Source organism: Pelophylax lessonae (genome assembly GCF_965119305.1).
Source record: "Pelophylax lessonae genome assembly, chromosome: 3".
Lineage (NCBI taxonomy): Eukaryota > Metazoa > Chordata > Amphibia > Anura > Ranidae > Pelophylax > Pelophylax lessonae.
In genome coordinates, this window is record NC_138770.1 from 521,718,920 (window position 1) to 521,736,909 (window position 17,990).

At 39.3% G+C, this 17,990-nt stretch overlaps 1 protein-coding gene across 2 annotated transcripts in view; it reads right to left on the reverse strand.

The window, feature by feature from the left end:
- SYNE1 (spectrin repeat containing nuclear envelope protein 1) overlaps positions 1-17,990 on the reverse strand; it is a 645,053-nt gene that overhangs the window by 183,708 nt on the left and 443,355 nt on the right. For both annotated transcript variants that reach the window (XM_082249740.1, XM_082249741.1), the window contains 4 exons: positions 7,952-8,119; positions 6,577-6,738; positions 3,985-4,179; positions 1,932-2,105 (listed from right to left, as the gene is read on the reverse strand). In XM_082249740.1, coding sequence (XP_082105866.1) covers positions 1,932-2,105; positions 3,985-4,179; positions 6,577-6,738; positions 7,952-8,119 — 699 coding nt within the window. The remainder of the gene's footprint in view (positions 1-1,931; positions 2,106-3,984; positions 4,180-6,576; positions 6,739-7,951; positions 8,120-17,990) is intronic.

Sequence of the window (17,990 nt, forward strand, 5' to 3'; positions counted from 1 at the left end):
TGGCCCCTGTTCACATCTGAGCGTTTTGATGTTTTAAGCAAAACGCCCAACGCTCAAAAAAGTACATAAGCTTCTTTTTTGGGCAGATTACAGACGTTTTTATTTTTTTCCATTGGTCACTAGTCAACCTAAAAACACCTGCACAAAAACGCCTGTAAAAACGCCTGTAAAACGCCTAAAAGAACGCCCATAAAAACACCTGAAAAAACGCCTAAAAACACTTGTAAATAGCAACGTCAAGATGTGAACGCAGCCTAAATCATGGGGCTAAGAAGAGCATTTCTCTCTCTCCCTGTGCAAGTTATTTGAAAACAAGGAATGCAGATGTCATTTACAGGAGAAATGGGAGGATATTAGGTAAAAAGGTTTGCCGAAAGATGAAGTTTGAGTAAAGAAATAAAATCCAAAAATACATTGTACTGTATATATTATTATTAACCACTTACCGCAAACTGACGTTAATTAACGTCAGCAGACTTTGCGGGGTTATACCGGGATGATGCCTCTAGCTAGAGGCACCATCCCGGTACCGTGGTTTAGAGCCGACGGTCGGCTTTCCGTCGGTAACGACCGATGCGGCTCGGGAGCCGCTTGATTGTTACCCGGGGGGCGGGAGGGGACGTCCCCCCCCCCTCCCGCCGCCTTCCGTGGCTTTTACCGGGGCTCCCGTCCCACCGGGAGTCCCGAGCACCCAGCCGGCACGTCCGCTGGCTGGATGGAGTCCCGATGAATGCCGGAAATGGCATCGATCGGGTCTCCAATGACGTAACCGGAGGCGGCGTCCATGACGTCACTTCCAGGTTACTGTGCTGCAAAAGGCGGCAGTTTTGAAAAACGGCTGTATGCAAAAATTCAGTTTTCGGCGTTTTGCATACAGGGAAGTGTAGTGGAGGGGTCTAGGGTCTTTTAGACCCTTGATCCCTCCATAAAGTGTACCTGTCACTACATATTGGTGTCACAAGGGATGTTTACATTGCTTGTGACAGCAATAAAAGTGATCAGATTTTTTTTTTTTTTTTAAAAACTGTAATAAAGTTTAAAAAAAATAAAAAATAAATAGGAAAAAAAAAAAAAATTTAGCCGCCCCCGTCACCGTTAGCTCGCGCACGAAAAAAAAAGTATGCGCAAGTCGAGCCGCGAATGAAATCGCTGTTAAAACCCCACATGTGAGGTATCGCCGCGATCGCCAGAGCGTGGGCAATAATTAAAAGAAAAGAGCTACACTCTAACTCTAAACTGGTAACCGTTAAATAAATTTAAAGCGTCGCAGATTGAGATCTCTATTGACCGTAGTCTGTCGCCATCCCACGGGGGGGCGCAATTTTAAACCGTAACATGTTGGGTATCTATTTACTCGGCGTGACATCATCTTTCACAATATACACAAAACATGGGCTAACTTTACTGTTTAGTATTTTTTAAATGCAGTGAAATGTGATTTTTCAAATTTATTCCAAAAAAATGGCGTTTTAAAGACCGCTGCGCAAATACCGCGTGACAAAAATTTTTGCAATGACCGACATTTTATTCTCCAGAGTCTTTGCTAAAAAAATATATATAATGTTTGGGGGTTCTAAGTAGTTTTCAAGGAAAAAATACTAGTTTTAACTTGTAAACAAAAAGTGTCCGAAATAGGGCTGGGGCTTAAGTGGTTAACTAGCAATAATGAGCGACTTTAGCGGGAGAAAAGCAGAGAGGGGTGGGGAAAGCTCTCTGGGTTGAATGTGTGTGAGAAGCCTCCAGTGCTTTACAGGAAATAGGGAATGATCTATTTATTTAATATCATATAGGATAATTAATTATGCATTCTATGTTTTGTAATAAACACATTTGCACATAAAGCAGATATATTTCCAGGCCTGTGCAAGAATTTATTAACGTCTCTCAAAATACAGAGTTCTGAACAATGTTATCTCTGTGACGCATTATACCTGGCAATCAATGAGTTGTGCCTCCATATCCATAGGCTCCTCAAAGGCACGCAATACATTGTCCAAAGTTGATCTGGCCCCCAGCAACCAGTGATCAAGTTCATCTGCTTCACTGCGGTATCTCTGCAGAGCTTGTTCATGACGTTGTTCTTCCAGCTGCTCGCTCAGTTTTTCCTAATGACATAATTTGTTTAGCCTTTCTGTCATCGTTAAGGCATGTGCGTAAAACATACAGTATCTCCACTGTTGGAAACTAGCATCATCAACGTAATGATGCACGATATTCTTTTACCCCCCATACCAGGTAAAATGCTGTTGGGAATATAATTATACCTACAGTTTTTTTATTTATTTCATATAGCAGAAAGGGCATAGTGATAAGGTTTCTTTGTACACTGTTCAGTAATGGAAATGCAGTTTCTATAAATACAATCGCAATGCTTTGTAATATTTGTGAATTTAGTTCTGTTATTTGATCCGATTAAGTGCTCCAGCATCTGAACTTTTCAAAGTTTGTCTGTTGAACACATATTAACAGCTATTTCTATAGCTGAATTGTTGGCACACTTGAAGCCTGAAAATACTTAAAAAACACTGTTGATTCAATAGTCAACGTAGGAGTAGACATGGTGGCCAAAAAGAATAGGGGGTTATTTTTTTTAAATAGCACATTTCTAAAGCATAGCAATGCAGTTTACAAATGTGTTCTACATTCTGCTGACTACACACCACAGCCCAATTTTTATAAATAGGATGGGCCACATTGTGCATAATGAAGAGTGGATAGTGGTGTCTGTTCTCCATTATAAATGAGGACTATGGTACAAGTCTGACTACAAAAAATACAGAACGTGAAAGGGCATCTAAACTAAAAAATAAAACAAAAAAAATGCATAATTTAGGTAGCGCTCAGGTAGAGAGGTAAAGTCCAACTAGACCGCTGTGAGTATAGGCAGGGACAGGGAGCTCATCCTAGTTTCAAGCTGCAGCAATGTCAAAGGAGAAAGTCCATAAGCCGCACATCATTAAGCAGACCCATGTGCATTAAGTGAGATGAATGGCAGCCTCAGTCAACCAGGCCATGCCCCCAGTGCAGTTCGCTTTGCCCCTTAATCATGGGGAACCCCATGATTAAGCTCCTCATGATTAAGCTTCAAGGGGGGGTGAAAAACATTGGAGGCGTGGCCTGGCTCGAGTCCGGCTGAGGTTGCCATTCATTTCACTTCATGCACATGGATCTGCTTTATGATGTGTGACATGGAATTTTTCCTTTGATAAATTTGCAATTTAGCAGTCCTACCAGATGTGGTGGCTGCATTAGTTTTCTTACTTTTAGGCTTTTTTCCATTTATTTTCACCTGGAAATCCTGCAAATGATACACTTCCTGTCCCTTTGTGTTTACATTTACTTCTCCACTGTATGTATGGGGGCAGTAGCCATGGAAGCCGTGGTTGTCACACAGGTTGGACTTCAAACATGTCCGCTCTTTGTTCGTTTCCATTACATGGTGAATTGATGGGACTAGAAGCTTACACAGGAACGATAAGAATATTGTTGTTGTGTGTGTATGCATGATAATAAGTGCAGAAGTAAAGTGTTAACATTTCAGAACATTCTATGTCTGTTACTCCTGTAAAAATGGTTTGCAGGGACCAAAAAGTTAAACATGTTTCAGTAAAACCAATTTCAGTTGAACTAATTTATTTGCACTTCTATGTACAATTATAATGTGCATTTTGTTCACCTGTGTTGATGAGTTGTATGAAAGCAATATTTGATCAAAATCTTTCATCTTTAAAATATAATTTTGTTTAATTTTGTTACATTTTTAAGATGCAATAGATTAGAAATTTAAATTTCCAACAGTATATATCAGTTTTACAGAAATACAATGTACTATATATGCTAGACTGCTTTGGTAGAAAATAATTGGGATAATGTAAAGACCTCTCCCCTATGTATAAGCAGATTGCATCAACAGTGTAAAAACAATATTCAGTAATAAGTGCACATAGACATATTTACTCTAAATAACTTAAATGCTGTACCTACCTCCAAGAGTTGCCGTTTTCCTGAGGCCTTCATTCTGATAGTGGCCATTCTCTCAGCCAAGACAGTAAGTGTTGATTGCAGAGCTAACTGATCAGCGGCTTCTGAATCAAGAGATTCAGATACTAGCTCATCTGCAAAGGAAGCTTGCAACTTGCTGATCTCTTCCTGTAACATTAAAATCTCATCCATAAGAGCCTGAAGGGAAACATAAAAATGTATTATATATCTCCTCCTTACAAGCTTTGGCATAAAAAAAATGGCAGATCTACTTGGAACAGTGCATGAAAGATCTGGTAATTTTATCATTAGCTTGGCTAATAAATGTGCATGTAAGCACCATATTTGCATTTATTGCAAACATGATAAAATACAATTTTAGGCCTGAAGGTCAGTTAAACCCCCAAACAGTATATTTTCTGAACAAAGTGGTGGTAGTTCCAATTTTTTTTGTCACGTGATAACGCAGTTCTTTATCAAGCACACATTTTTCAGTAAAAAATACATTAATTTTAGTGCATACACATGCAAAGAATTACTCACTTACTGAGATTATGCCAAGTAAATAGATGGCCAACATGTCAAGCATTAAAACTGCGCATATCCGTGACAAGACAACAAATTTCGGTAACCAAAAATTTCCATTGGTCCCACTTTAAAAGCTCTTCCAGGTCTTAAGTTTAGAGTTAACTATGAATAATGACTCTAAGATTAGTGCTGTCACTCTGGCATGCACAACAATATGTAACACATGTAGCACAATCAACCCTGATGTGTACGTGTACATATATATGTGTGTACATGGGGCAGGGGAACTTAATAGCCCCCTATGTTATAGCATATTTCTAGTGACAGGTGCTCTTTAATAACATATCAGGGTCATATTAGACTCCACTGTAGCTAACGGAGCAGATCTGCTGGAACTTTCTTCTGGAAACTGGCTTGCAACATTTACACGCACTGCTGCTGTAGCAGCCAAGGGTGTGCGTAAAACCTCCTGCTGCCAACATATGGTATACATCAGTGGCAGGCAAAGGGTTAATCCATAGAAAAAGGAACTATTAACAAATGGCAGCATAGAGATTTCCCAACACATCAGAATACCCTTGCATGTGTATGTGTAAATATACACTTCTGAAGATTGGAAGCTCCCATTCTAGTTCTCCACACTGATTGATCCCTGCGAGGAATAGTCTACAAGTGCTCAATATGCTGATTAGATCAGCAGAACTTTCCAAAACATATATAGTGCAAAGACCCACCTAAATTATTAATTTAAATGATACCTAATCTGATAGATCCTCTAATTCACAACAATTTATACATTTCATTCAAATTCTATTTTCTGATACACCAAACATGATACAAAATCTGTCTGTATGCAGTTTACGTAACAAATATAAATCTAGCAGATTCCATCTTTTTTTAATTAACAGAACAATAACATTAAATTTCTGATTGTTGGTGGTGGTTGCTAAGAGTTATTACACTTTGTAGATTGCTGTAGCTTAAAGACCACTCCACTATTAAAAATTAAATGCACTTACTAAATGTGTATTGAAATCTCAGACAATGAATCATTTAAAGTACAGTACAACTAAAGCCAAAACTTTTGCTTTAGTTGTGGATGGAGTGGAGAGGGATTAGAACCCCTGCCAGTTTTTATTGCTGTCTGTCCCCCTGTTAGGGAGATTCACCCTCTCTATTTGTCCTGTTTAGCGTTGTCATTGAAAGTGAAAGAAAATCCCAAATTTTGGGTTGTCCTCAGAAATGTTATACAGGGAAAATCTTCCAATGGGGACAATAATTCTGGTGACCTGGGGGTCACCAAGGGATTTCCTTGATTTGCAGGAATTCCTCTCACTTCCTGTTTTAACTATGGGACGGAAAGTGAAGGTAAATATCTCCAATAGGCCAAAAAACTGACAGGGGTTATAACCCCCCCCCCCCTTACTCTATCCAAAAAAAAAAAAAACGATTTGCCTATAGTTATACTTTAGATTATGCTAGTTAACTAAAACTATTTTAAAATAAACATACTAAGAAGAGGAAGAAGACTTGGATTTGTGGAAAGACAACTCAGGCCATAGCCTGGGGCAGCAAAATGTATTGGTGTTATTGGAATGCCCTTTATTTATAACCCCATCAACTATTTTCCTATTTAGAAAATAATAGTGTAACTTAGTGTAAGAGGTTTCTCTCTGGGGCTTCTTTCCTCTATTATCAGAGTCACTTCTGACAAGTTTTGCCAACACATGAGATAAAATTTGTGTTGGGGAGGGAGATAAGCACACAGCTTGTCTATTCAGAATCTAGCTCTGCATGTTCCTTTGTTTCTCAGCCTATGTGTGGGGGAGGGGGGGGAAGTGTGTCCCTTTCCTCCAATCAGCGTTTACAACAGCTTGTACTCCTCCCAGGTGCATAGGGGTTTTAACACAAATTTGCACCTTTGAAGAGGTGAAGACAAGAGAAGACTGCAAATAATCAAGTAAAACGTATGTAGGAGGATTTGTTTAATCTCTGTGTATCATCTGAGGCTATTCATTTTGCTAGGTATATGTAAGGATTTACAACCACTTTAATACAACAGATTACCTGGTGTTCAGCCATCTGGCTTTCAGGGGTCTTGCTGGGCTCCAAACTTTCATTTAATTTAACTTCAACGGCCTCCATTTTAGTGGAAATGGACTGAAGAGAATCTTGATATCTTTGTTGTCGTTCAAGAGCCTCATATAAAGTGCGTTGCTTTTCGCTAATCTAACAGACATATGAAAGTAGAATTTACAACATTATATAAAAAGATAGTGGCACAGGTGACCATAGAATGCAACATATTATTAATATTATTAAACAGGATTTATATAGCCCCAACAGTTTGCACAGTGCTTTACAATATGACAATAAACAATTATTAATAAATACAGGTAGGCTAGGTTCACATATGTGCGGGTGGTTCCAGCTGCAGGTCTGCACTTGTTCCCGCAGCCGTAACCACCCTCACAGAAAAACACCCTGAATGCATGCTGGTGTTATTAATCCTAATGGCACGCTGCAGGCACTGGTAATTGCACCCGCAGTGGGAACTGCACTGCACTTACGGATCCCGTGCAGGCTGCGATTTCTAAAATCCTGCAGGGACCTTTTCCCTGCGTTTCAGGAGGAATGGCAGCCAATTCAAATGGATAGGCTGCCGTACCCTTGCAAAATGCGGCTCACAGGACTGCATCAATGTGAACCTGGCCTAATTTATGATTTATTCCCTAGGACTAACTCTAGCAATCCCATTAAGGATACCCTGGTTCATAGTACCATGACTTGCAGTTTAGAAACATTTTTCCCTTTGAAAAGGCCACTGGATCTATAATTGTACCTCCAAGCAGGATGTAAGGAATTGGAATCCATAGGCAAGTTCAAGAAAATAAACCTTATAAATGTTACATGTTTTGTATTCTTCCACTGCAATGTTCATTGGAGTTGTAAAAATGTAATTTCACATATTCACATATAAGAGCTGTGAAAATATGGAATAGACTCCCTCCAGAGGTGGTTCTGGCTAGCTCACTAGATTGCTTTAAAAAAGGCCTGGATTCTTTCCTAGGTGTACATAATATAAATGGGTACTAAAATTTTTTTTAGGTACTGTTGATCCAGGGAATTTCCGATTGCCTCTCGGGGAATCAGGAAGGAATTTTTTTCCCCTGCTGTAGCAAATCAGATCATGCTTTGCTGGGGTTTATTTTCGCCTTCCTCTGGATCAACAGCGGGTATAGGATTGTGTATATGGGATTGTATGGTAGGGTTTTCAATACTGTTTTTTTTTTTTTTTTTTTGTTATGGTTGAACCGGATGGACTTGTGTCTTTTTTCAACCTAACTGTGTAACTATTCTATCTCATGTTGTTCATGAGTTAGCTTTGTTTTTAATTCTATATGTTACATACATTTGGCCTAACTTTAAGATGAAAACATACCACATTCTTCAGTGTCTCCCAGGAACGCTGTAGATCATCTAATTTGGCGTTGGCAGCTGTCTCTATTCCTGGTTCATACATTTCTTGAGAAGAAGCTGCATTGGGCTGGATCTTGGCAGCATCTGTCTGCAACTGTTCAGCAGATAAGGCCTGGTAATAAGCAATGTCCTAAGAGCATGAAGGATAACACAGTACTTTCAACAGAAAAGGTAACACAAGCATGCAGACTAGGTCCTGTAACTGCAATATATGTTATCAGTTTGAATAGAAAAAAAAAACTACGCTTACGCTGTACTGATACAAACACCTGCAACTATTCCAAAGAAATACTGAAGTATAAAACCAGCTTGCATAAATGACTACAGAATTACTACATGTTTGTTTTGCTCTGTGCACTGGGAGTGATGTTACTGGACCATAAGTAGCATGGTCTGATCTACATATAGTCTACAATGGTAAAATGAAATGTTATATATGTTTGCTTTGTTATAAAGGAAATCCTTTTTTTTATACCCTACTGTATCTAAGGGCCCATAGGGAGACATTGAGTCTGGCCAGGGAAGGAGTACATGGGTACACCACAGATTTTGCGCATGGCTGAGGGCCCAGGGGCCCAAAGGTAGAGGGGCTGTTGATGTGCTAGTGGTGGTGCCACTAAGGTTAAAGAATTTTTATTTGTGCTTGTAGAATCCACTGTGAGGCATGGGTTCAATAATAAAAGTGGGGAAGGAAACTCCTGAAGGATATCAAAACCAAAAAATAAAAATTAAATATATCGCAGCTGACCAATCCTTAGATGTGGTGAAAGAAATTATTCAACAAGTACAGAAAATACATGTTGATCTTCTTGTGAGCTGAACTAAAAGCACAAACAATGTTACCTTCCTCGTATAAACTACTAATCCCCCTACCCCTCATGCAAGGGAAATGAAGAGAGGAAGACATATTTGAAGTCCAGCCTGGTTGGCAACCATGGCTACCTCCACAGATACAGTGGATTGAGTGTAGCCAGCCTAGGACAGGAATAGTGTTATTAAAGCGGTTACATTCCTGCCATGCCGGGAATGCTGTCACATTGGTTGTGCTCTCAACCAAACTGTCAAATCATCAAATGGCCGGAGTCATAACCGATCATATGTGCAGCATCATGACAGTTGGAGATTAACAACTTGCCGACCAGTCACTGGGACTGTACTGAGGCAAAGTGGCTCGATTCCGTCCACCGACGTAGACCTACGTCGCTGGACTCCTCCCCTTGTGGGCGGCGCTCGCGCGCCGCCGGAGGCTCACTCTCGCTGTTTTCAGTGACAGCGGGAGTCGGGCCAGGGGAGGAGCAGCGGCGATCTGCTCTTCCCCGATCGTTGGGGGATCGAGTTTGGAGATCCGCCCGCTTGTGTAAACAGAGCGGGCGGATCTCCTAAGTGACAAACAGTGACAGATTGCAGGGTTCATCATAGCTGAACATGCGATCTGTCCCTGTGTCACTCAGTCACCTCCCCCCACACACGTTAGTAAGCACCAGGCATACATTAACCCCTCCCTCTCCAATAAAATTAACCCCTTCCCTGGCAGTGTCATTTTTACAGTAACAGTGCATATTTATAGCACTGATTACTGTAGAAATGTCACTGGTACCCCCAAAAGTATCAAAAATGTCAGTCAAGGGTCCGATCTGTCCACCGCAATGTTGCAGTCCCGCAAAAAAAATCGCAGATCGCCGACATTACTCGTTAAAAAAAAAACACCAAAAATGACAGAAATCTTTCCCTTAGTTAGTAATCACAATAACTTTTGCGCAAACCAATCAAAATACGCTTATTGTGATTTTTTTTTTACCAAACATAGGTAGCAGAAAACAAATTGGCCAAAAATGTAAAAAAATGTTGATTTTTACATTTTTTTGGAGGGGAATTTCATATAAAAAATGTGAAAAATATTGTTATTTTTTCAAAATTTACGCTCTTTTTTAGTTTATAGCGCAAAAAGTAGAAATCGCACAGGTGATCAAATACCACCAAAAAAAGTTCTGTTTGTGGAAAAAAAAGGACGTAAATTTTGTTTGGGTACGGCGTCGCACGAACCGCGCAATTGTCAGTTAAAGTCGCACAGTGCCAAATCGCAAAAAGTGGCCTGGACGTAAGACAGCAAAATCCTCCGGTGGTAAAGTGGTTAAACAGAGGCCAAGATGGCAAGCTTCCTTGGCTGAAAAAGATAGGAAGGTTTACTTCCACTTTACCAGAATTATCAGGTAAAAAAAAGGCAAAAAATTCTGAAAATGAGAAGATTGTTGTGGGCACCGCATCTAAGGCCTGGTAATCTGCAAATATATGAAATAATTTATTTGGCTTTAGATACGTTTTAAATGGATATTGGCCTGTGGACCTAATTCTGTATTTCTGTCCCCCACATTTTTTTCAAATCTATTTCATGCTAAGCATCCTAAATAATGTTTACAAGGTTTTTTCTAGCTTGAAAGAAGGCAGACCCTTTACTGAAGAATTGAGTAGGTGAGAAGCTCTCCATGTCATACAAGGAGAGTTTCGATAAAACAGTTAATTTTCAATACACCAAGAAACAATTTTTCTTTTTCGGGCAAAAGAAAACTCCTGGTTATATTATTTCTTCTGAGATAAAATGTATACAGTATAAGGAAAAAGCTATTCATATTTTTGTCTTCCTGGTTATTGTACCTTTTTGAATATTAGAGTTGTAGAAAAAATACACAACCATACAGTATAAATGATTTACTTTACATCCTATTTTTCTAATCATTATCATCTTTATGTCAGAGAGGAAAAACAAATCCCAATGCCTGAACATAGTTTTGCAACTTTGACATGTTTTAGTAAAACTGTACATATCATCGCAACAACTTAGCGTATCCAGGTGGATTATACCTTGGTTTTTCTTGTTTTTTTAAGACAAATTGGGTTTTCATTTGGTGGTAAATGGTCATGGATATCTCCTGATTTTTTTTTAGTATCAAAGGAAAACTGGCACAAAATAGTAAAATGTTACTATAATAAGAATAATATAACCTACCACTAAAGAAAAAAACAAATAAATTCTCCTGCTCCTGATGATCACAGCAATACCACATATGTATGAAGGTAAGTATCCCTTTTCTAAAAAAAGTTATACTCCCCGCGCCTAGGAGTTATAGGATATAAATTACCTTTAAATAGATGTATAAAATAATATAAAGTGAATTAATATATTTTAAATTTGTGTAAAAAATATATAAATAGCAGCAGCAGTAGTAAGAGATAGAAAATGAAAGAAATAGTCCTGAATAGCCCCAATTTCAGGACTATTTCTTTCAATACCACATATGGGTATGTTATTTGCTGTTTGTACTCGTAGTAGGGCCCAGAAACAATGGAGCACATTTAGGTTTTTTTTCCACTGTTAATTGTTTTTAGTGATAATTTAAAAAAAATGCTTTTTTTTTTTTTTTTTTAATCCTACCTAAAATACACTGACCCTGACCTTTGACCCAGACCTTTGACCCTGACACTGACTCTAATTCTAAATCTGCTGCTGACCTTGATCAAACCCTAAGCTACCTATTATTTCTTTATTTGTTATTCGTTTAAGGCCCCTTTCACACTTGTGCGACTTGTCATGTGATTTGGGACTGTAAAATCGCATGACAAGTCATTCTCCATTATTTCCAATGAGTACCATTCATATCTGTGCGACTTGAAGTCGCACCGACTTCAAAGTTGTCCCTGCACTACTTTGGCACAATTTTGAAGCTTTTTAAGGCCAAAGACATTCAAGCCCAGTCAGTCTCGCATCAAAATTGCGGCAACAAAGTCACGGCAAAATCGCAGTAAAATTGCGCGACTTTGAAGTCACACAAGTGTGAAAGGGGGCCTTACACACATTTGCTTTTGTTTACATTTTTCCCCATGAGCAGGGTGAAAAAAAAAATACAATGTATATTTCTCTCCCTTCAAGAGGAGAAAACAACAAAGATGGCTGCACAGTGACTGATCACTGTGATAGCCAATCAGTGATCAGGTCTTGACCACACTTTCCATATCTCTTTTGTGTGCCTACTGGTAGTTGCTACTATCACACTGTTATTTATAAATATGTATTTACACTTCCTGTCTTGGGGGGGGGGGGGGACTTAGAAAACCCCTGAAGGAGGAAGTATTAGTTTAACTGTAGCTGTCCATAGCTTCTTAAGTGTATATCTAAATCTATGTGATAGACTTATTCCTGTCCTATTGCTATTATCTCATATGCACAATGCCAGATAGCTAGGTCTGTGCTACTGTATGTGTGTAGTGGTCACCGTACTGTATATTACCAGGTGAACCTGTTTATTGCAATATAGTTTATATACAGCTCCTGTATTTCTAGTTAACCCTGGGATTTGATGGCTGGATTTATTTTATAGCTCAATAACAAGCATAGGCTAGAACCAGTTTAGGCATCCAATGGACACTTCTAGTAGTTAGATGGCCAGATGCATGTCAGATTAGAGACTACTAGGCAGGAGCTAAAGCCTAGAGTAGATAGGCTGACTCTGAGTTCAAGTGCCACACCACAGTTTCTGCAGGTGTGAAGCTCAGTTCCAGGCTGACATGATAATTGAGTTTGGGGTGGAGGAACTTGACTGGCCTGCACAGAGTCCTGACCTAAACCCGATAGAACACTTTCGGGATAAATTAGAGCGCAGACTGCGAGCCAGGCCTTCTCTCCAACATCAGTGCCTAACCTCACAAATGCACTTCTGGAAGAATGGTCAAGCATTCCCATTGACACACTCCTTCAAGAAGAGTTGAAGCTGTTATAGCTGCAAAGGGTGGGCAAACTCAATACTGAACCCTACTGAAAGAGTGGGATGCCATTAAAGTTTATGTGGGTGTAAAGGCAGGTGTCCCAATACCTTTGGTAATATAGAGTATATATATATATACTTACAAATGTTGAAAATCTTAGAAATGCCTTTCATTTCTATTTTAAACTGAACGGCTTGTTTTACAAGGTAAGGGTTTACAATAGTTTAACCACTTAAGCCCCGAAAGATTTTACCCCCTTCCTGACCAGGCCCTATTTTGCGATTCGGCACTGCGTGATTTTAACGGACAATTGCGCGGTCGTGCGACGCTGTACCCAAATAAAATGGACGTCTTTTTTCCCCCCACAAACAGAGCTTTCTTTTGGTGGTATTTGATCACCCGTGCGATTTTTACTTTTTGTGCTATAAACAAAAAAGTGCGACAATTATGAAAAAGTAACAATATTTTTCACATTTTTTTATATGAAATTCCGCCCCAAAACATGTAAAAATTCAAATTCTTTAACATTTTAGGCCAATTTGTTTTCTGCTACATATGTTTGGTAAAAAATATTGCAATAGGCATATTTTGATTGGTTTGCGCAACAGTTATTGCGTTTACTAACTAAGGGAAAGATTTCTGTCATTTTTGGTGTTTTTTTTTAACAAGTAATGGCGGCAATCTGCAATTTTTTTAGTGGGATTGCGATATTGCGGCGGACAGATCGGACCCTTGACTGACATTTTTTACACTTTTGGGGGTACCAGTGACATTACTACAGTAATCAGTGCTATACATAAGCACTGTTACTGTAAAAATGACACTGGCAGGGAAGGGGTTAACTTTATTGGTGATGCAGGGGTTAAGTGTGTCCCTAGGGGCGTGCTTTTAACTGTAAAGGGGTGTGGCTAGTGATGTAACCACAGAGACATACGATCCTACATAGCAGGATTGTATGATCTCTGCAGTTAGATCAGGGAGAATGACAGGCGGCTTTGTTTACATTAGCAGCCTGCCTTTCTCCCTCTCCACCAGGAGATCGCGAGTGACCGGTGGACATCGGGTCCTCCGGTCACACGCGCGGACATGTTAGGGAATGAGCGGGGGCAGGAGCGCGCCTCCGGCTGTGTGCGCTCGCCCCCTAGAGGCTCTCAGGCTAGCGACGTAGTACTACATCACTTTGCCTGTACGGGGCTGACCGCCGCAGTAAATAGTCGTGCGGCGGTCGGCAAGTGGTTAAACATTTCTATAGTAATTATAGATCATAATAATCGTTTGCCCTAAAGAAGAAGCTGTGGTGAAGTTTCTGATACAAACATAATCATAAGTTACTATATGAAATTTGTGGGTTGCCACATGAGACATATATAGATTCTGAGCGTGGAATACAACTAAACTGGACCCGAGCAATAGAACCTAATAGCAAAGAGGTTGGGAATGAAAAAAGGATAATATACTGTATGAAAGCCTAAACCCTCAAGTACAATGTCCAGCTAAACAAGGTGAAAGCTTTTAAGAAAAAATGTCTCCAAGACAGCTCATATGACAACACAAAGTTAATGACAGATATCCTCAGTCCACTGTGTAACTGCCATAGGAATAATGCTGTGACCTCCTAAACACTACTGAGCAGACACCTTGTACTCTGATGATCCTAAAGTCCCATACACACGCACAGATTGTTGGCCAACTGATCGGCCAACTTTTGTCCAGTGTTGTTTGTTGGTTGAAATGTGCTCTAGACTTGCACTGGACTTTTGTTGGCCAACAAAAACCAACTTCAGAAGTGATGTCATGTGCTGGTTTACTTTCCCTGTGTTTTTTCTTCTCTGAGCATGCCCAGTCTTGCTCATCTGATTTTTGTTTGCCGAAATCTGTACTGACTGAGGAACAATCGGCCGTTTTTTGTTGGCCAACAAAAATTTTATAGCATGCATACCAGATTTTTTTCGGCCGAAAATTCGCAGTTGGTTGTCAGAAGCATCATACTAACAAGCCTACAATCGGCAGATCGGACGTTGGCCGACAATTTACGGCCAACAATCTGTGCGTGTGTACGGGGCTTTAGTCCTAAAAGCACTTCCCATCTACCTGTGTACCCAACTCAAAAACCCTTGCTCCTAAACATCACTAAGCAGACAACTCTCTCCCCATCTCCAAGTACCTACACTCATAACAGCACATAGAGAACACTTCTGTTTTTAGCTCTACTGCAGTGGTTCTTAACCTTGTTGGAGGTACTGAACCCCACCAGTTTCATATGCCCATTCACCGAACCCTTCTTAATTGGAAAAATAAAATATGATTTTTTCAAATTCAAAACATACGTATATATTTATACATAAAATTAACAAAACCATTAAAGAACAAAACCATTAAGAACAAAGAACAAAACCATTAAAACATGATTTTCACACAATAACATAATAATGAATATTTACTGCAAATCAGTGTGACTTCTGTCTTTCAGAGACCAGTTCAGAAATGACCTCCGCCAAACCCGCGAGACTGACTCACCGAACCCCTGGGGTTCGATCGAACCCAGGTTAAGAACCACTGCTCTACTGTATGTCTTTCACTACTGAATGGCACGAAATAGGCACCTCTGTCTTCAACTCCATAAGTATCACCATGAATGTTACCTAATATGTTCCGTAATGGTCAATAAATGGTAAAGACCAACTTTATAAAGTACTTTTTTAAGCTATGGATAAAAAGGAAATAGGCCAGAACCTATGTAAAATGTGGTTGCTATCTGTTACCCTGTTGGTGTAACTTGCTTCCACTTTTTTCCCCTGTGATAGGAGAACACACAATGAGGGGAATGGGTCTCAACAGAACTGAAATATATGCTTAGCATGAAAACCCTGACAGAGATAACCTTCTCCTAATTACAAATGACCCATTTTGCTGCTGTCTGTGCCTGCGTGTCTCTTCATGGTCCTAACCCTTACAATCCAAAAGATAGGCTACAGCAATACATTTGTTTGTGGTTTATATCAGAGTCTGTTGTTCCCGCTATCCTGCCTATTTTTTTCTTCTACAGATAATTTTATATGACACAATCCTTGCCCACTTGCCCAGTTGTTTATTCTGAGCATGTTAAAGTACAAATATTGAGAGGAAAATTGGAAAGCAACGATGTTATGATGAATTGGCTTTTGGAAATTAGCATTATTATTTTTTGTCTTTACACAGGATGGAACCTATTCCCACTCTAGTGATATTGTCTGTCTGTCAACATTTTTTTTTAATTTTAGCAAATATATAATTCAAACACTATTAGATGATAATTTAGCATTATGTGTATATTTTACACCAGCCTAGCAAACTTATAAGCCTCATCTATAAAACCAGTTCAGTTTCCTAATTAAGCCAATATCTCAAATGGCGGAGAATGCTTAACTATGGACGGATAAGTTGGTTCTTTACCACTAAACAGAAAACAGAGAAAAAAAACAACAAATAAAACAAGACAAAACATTTATTTCATGGTGAAGTGCAACACTCAGCTTTCTGCACCTAGTATCAATTTTGCTTTCAATAATTAATAACTATTAATAACTATTGTGCTAACAAAAAATTAGTAGGGAATATGCAACAATAAATATTAGCTGCATAGTATACCCAATATATGGTATCATTTCACCCTGTAAATTGGGGTCTTGCTATTATTTTGCAGCTTTCGTATATAAAATGTTTTAAAAGGGATTTATTTTCAGAAAACAGGCTATACCGTATATACGTGTCTCACAATGGTTTGTGTAGTCCCCAATTCACGTTATTTAATAAGATTACTAAGTTCATAGAAGTCAGTCTGGCGGTCTGGTATGACTGCCCTTATGAAAAAATCTAAAATCTGATTTATTACAACTGTGTTATTAATTAAATGTCATTGCTGCTGTGGGACATTTTAAAATGATTACAATTTGTACTTTAGGACCTTTTTATATTCATTAAGTTTTTGTTGTGGATCAGAAAGATCAGGGTACTTTTAATTAGGTGCTGCTCCAATGAACATTAAAGTGAACCTAAATGTTTCCAAAATTGAAAAAAATGTTGAAGCATAGCACCTTGTTAAGCCTGCAAGTATATATACAGTATGTTGAAGCGTAGCACCTTGTTAAGCCTGCAAGTATATATACAGTATGTTGAAGCGTAGCACCTTGTTAAGCCTGCAAGTATATATACAGTATGTTGAAGCGTAGCACCTTGTTAAGCCTGCAAGTATATATACAGTATGTTGAAGCATAGCACCTTGTTAAGCCTGCAAGTATATATACAGTATGTTGAAGCATAGCACCTTGTTAAGCCTGCAAGTATATATACAGTATGTTGAAGCGTAGCACCTTGTTAAGCCTGCAAGTATATATACAGTATGTTGAAGCATAGCACCTTGTTAAGCCTGCAACTATCTGTGTTAGTCTTCAAATCACTACACTACATGAAGGCTGTACGTGGAGTCTTGACTACTGCCCAAGTCAAAAATAATCCCTGCTTCCTCCTGAATTTTAGTCCCCTCCAATCATTTCAGTGAACAGTAAATTTTTTTTAGCATTCTGCGCTGAATAACAGAATGTGGACTTAGACCTAAAAGGAAAAAGAGTTTAGTCTTGACTTGGGCAGAAGTCAAAGTCCCATGCACAGCCTGGACCAGGTTTCAACAGGAGCGCCACAGGGATGCAATTATTGATTTAAACACTACAGGCATACCCCCCTTTTAAGTACACAATGGGACCAGAGCATGTATGTAAAACGAAAATGTACTTAAAGTAAAGCAATACCTTTTTTCACTTCTCAATGCATGTAAATACACTAGCTCCATAGGAAATCTTGGTCAGCTTGACATGGCATTGCTCCCAAACCATGTGATAAGGACACCAAGCTTGGGGAGCATGTTAAGGGGATCCAGGACTATGACCTGGTAGATTACAAATAGGAAATGTTGTAGTCCTGGGTCCCCTCTCGGTGCTCCCTAAGTTTGGTATCCCTGTCACTTATGGTTTGGGAGCAATTGCCATGTCAAGCTGACCAAGATTTCCCATAGACGCCAATGTTAAAAACCGGGAGTAGTGCCATGCCAAGTTGACCAGGCTGTGTCTGTACTCGCGAGTGTATGTAAAGTAAGTGTACTTAAAACGGGGTATGTCTGTACTCAGGTACTTGCAGGCAATATAAGGTGTCTGCTTTAGCATCATTGTTACTTTGGACACGTTGGGTCAGGTCAAGTTTATTTTAAAGTA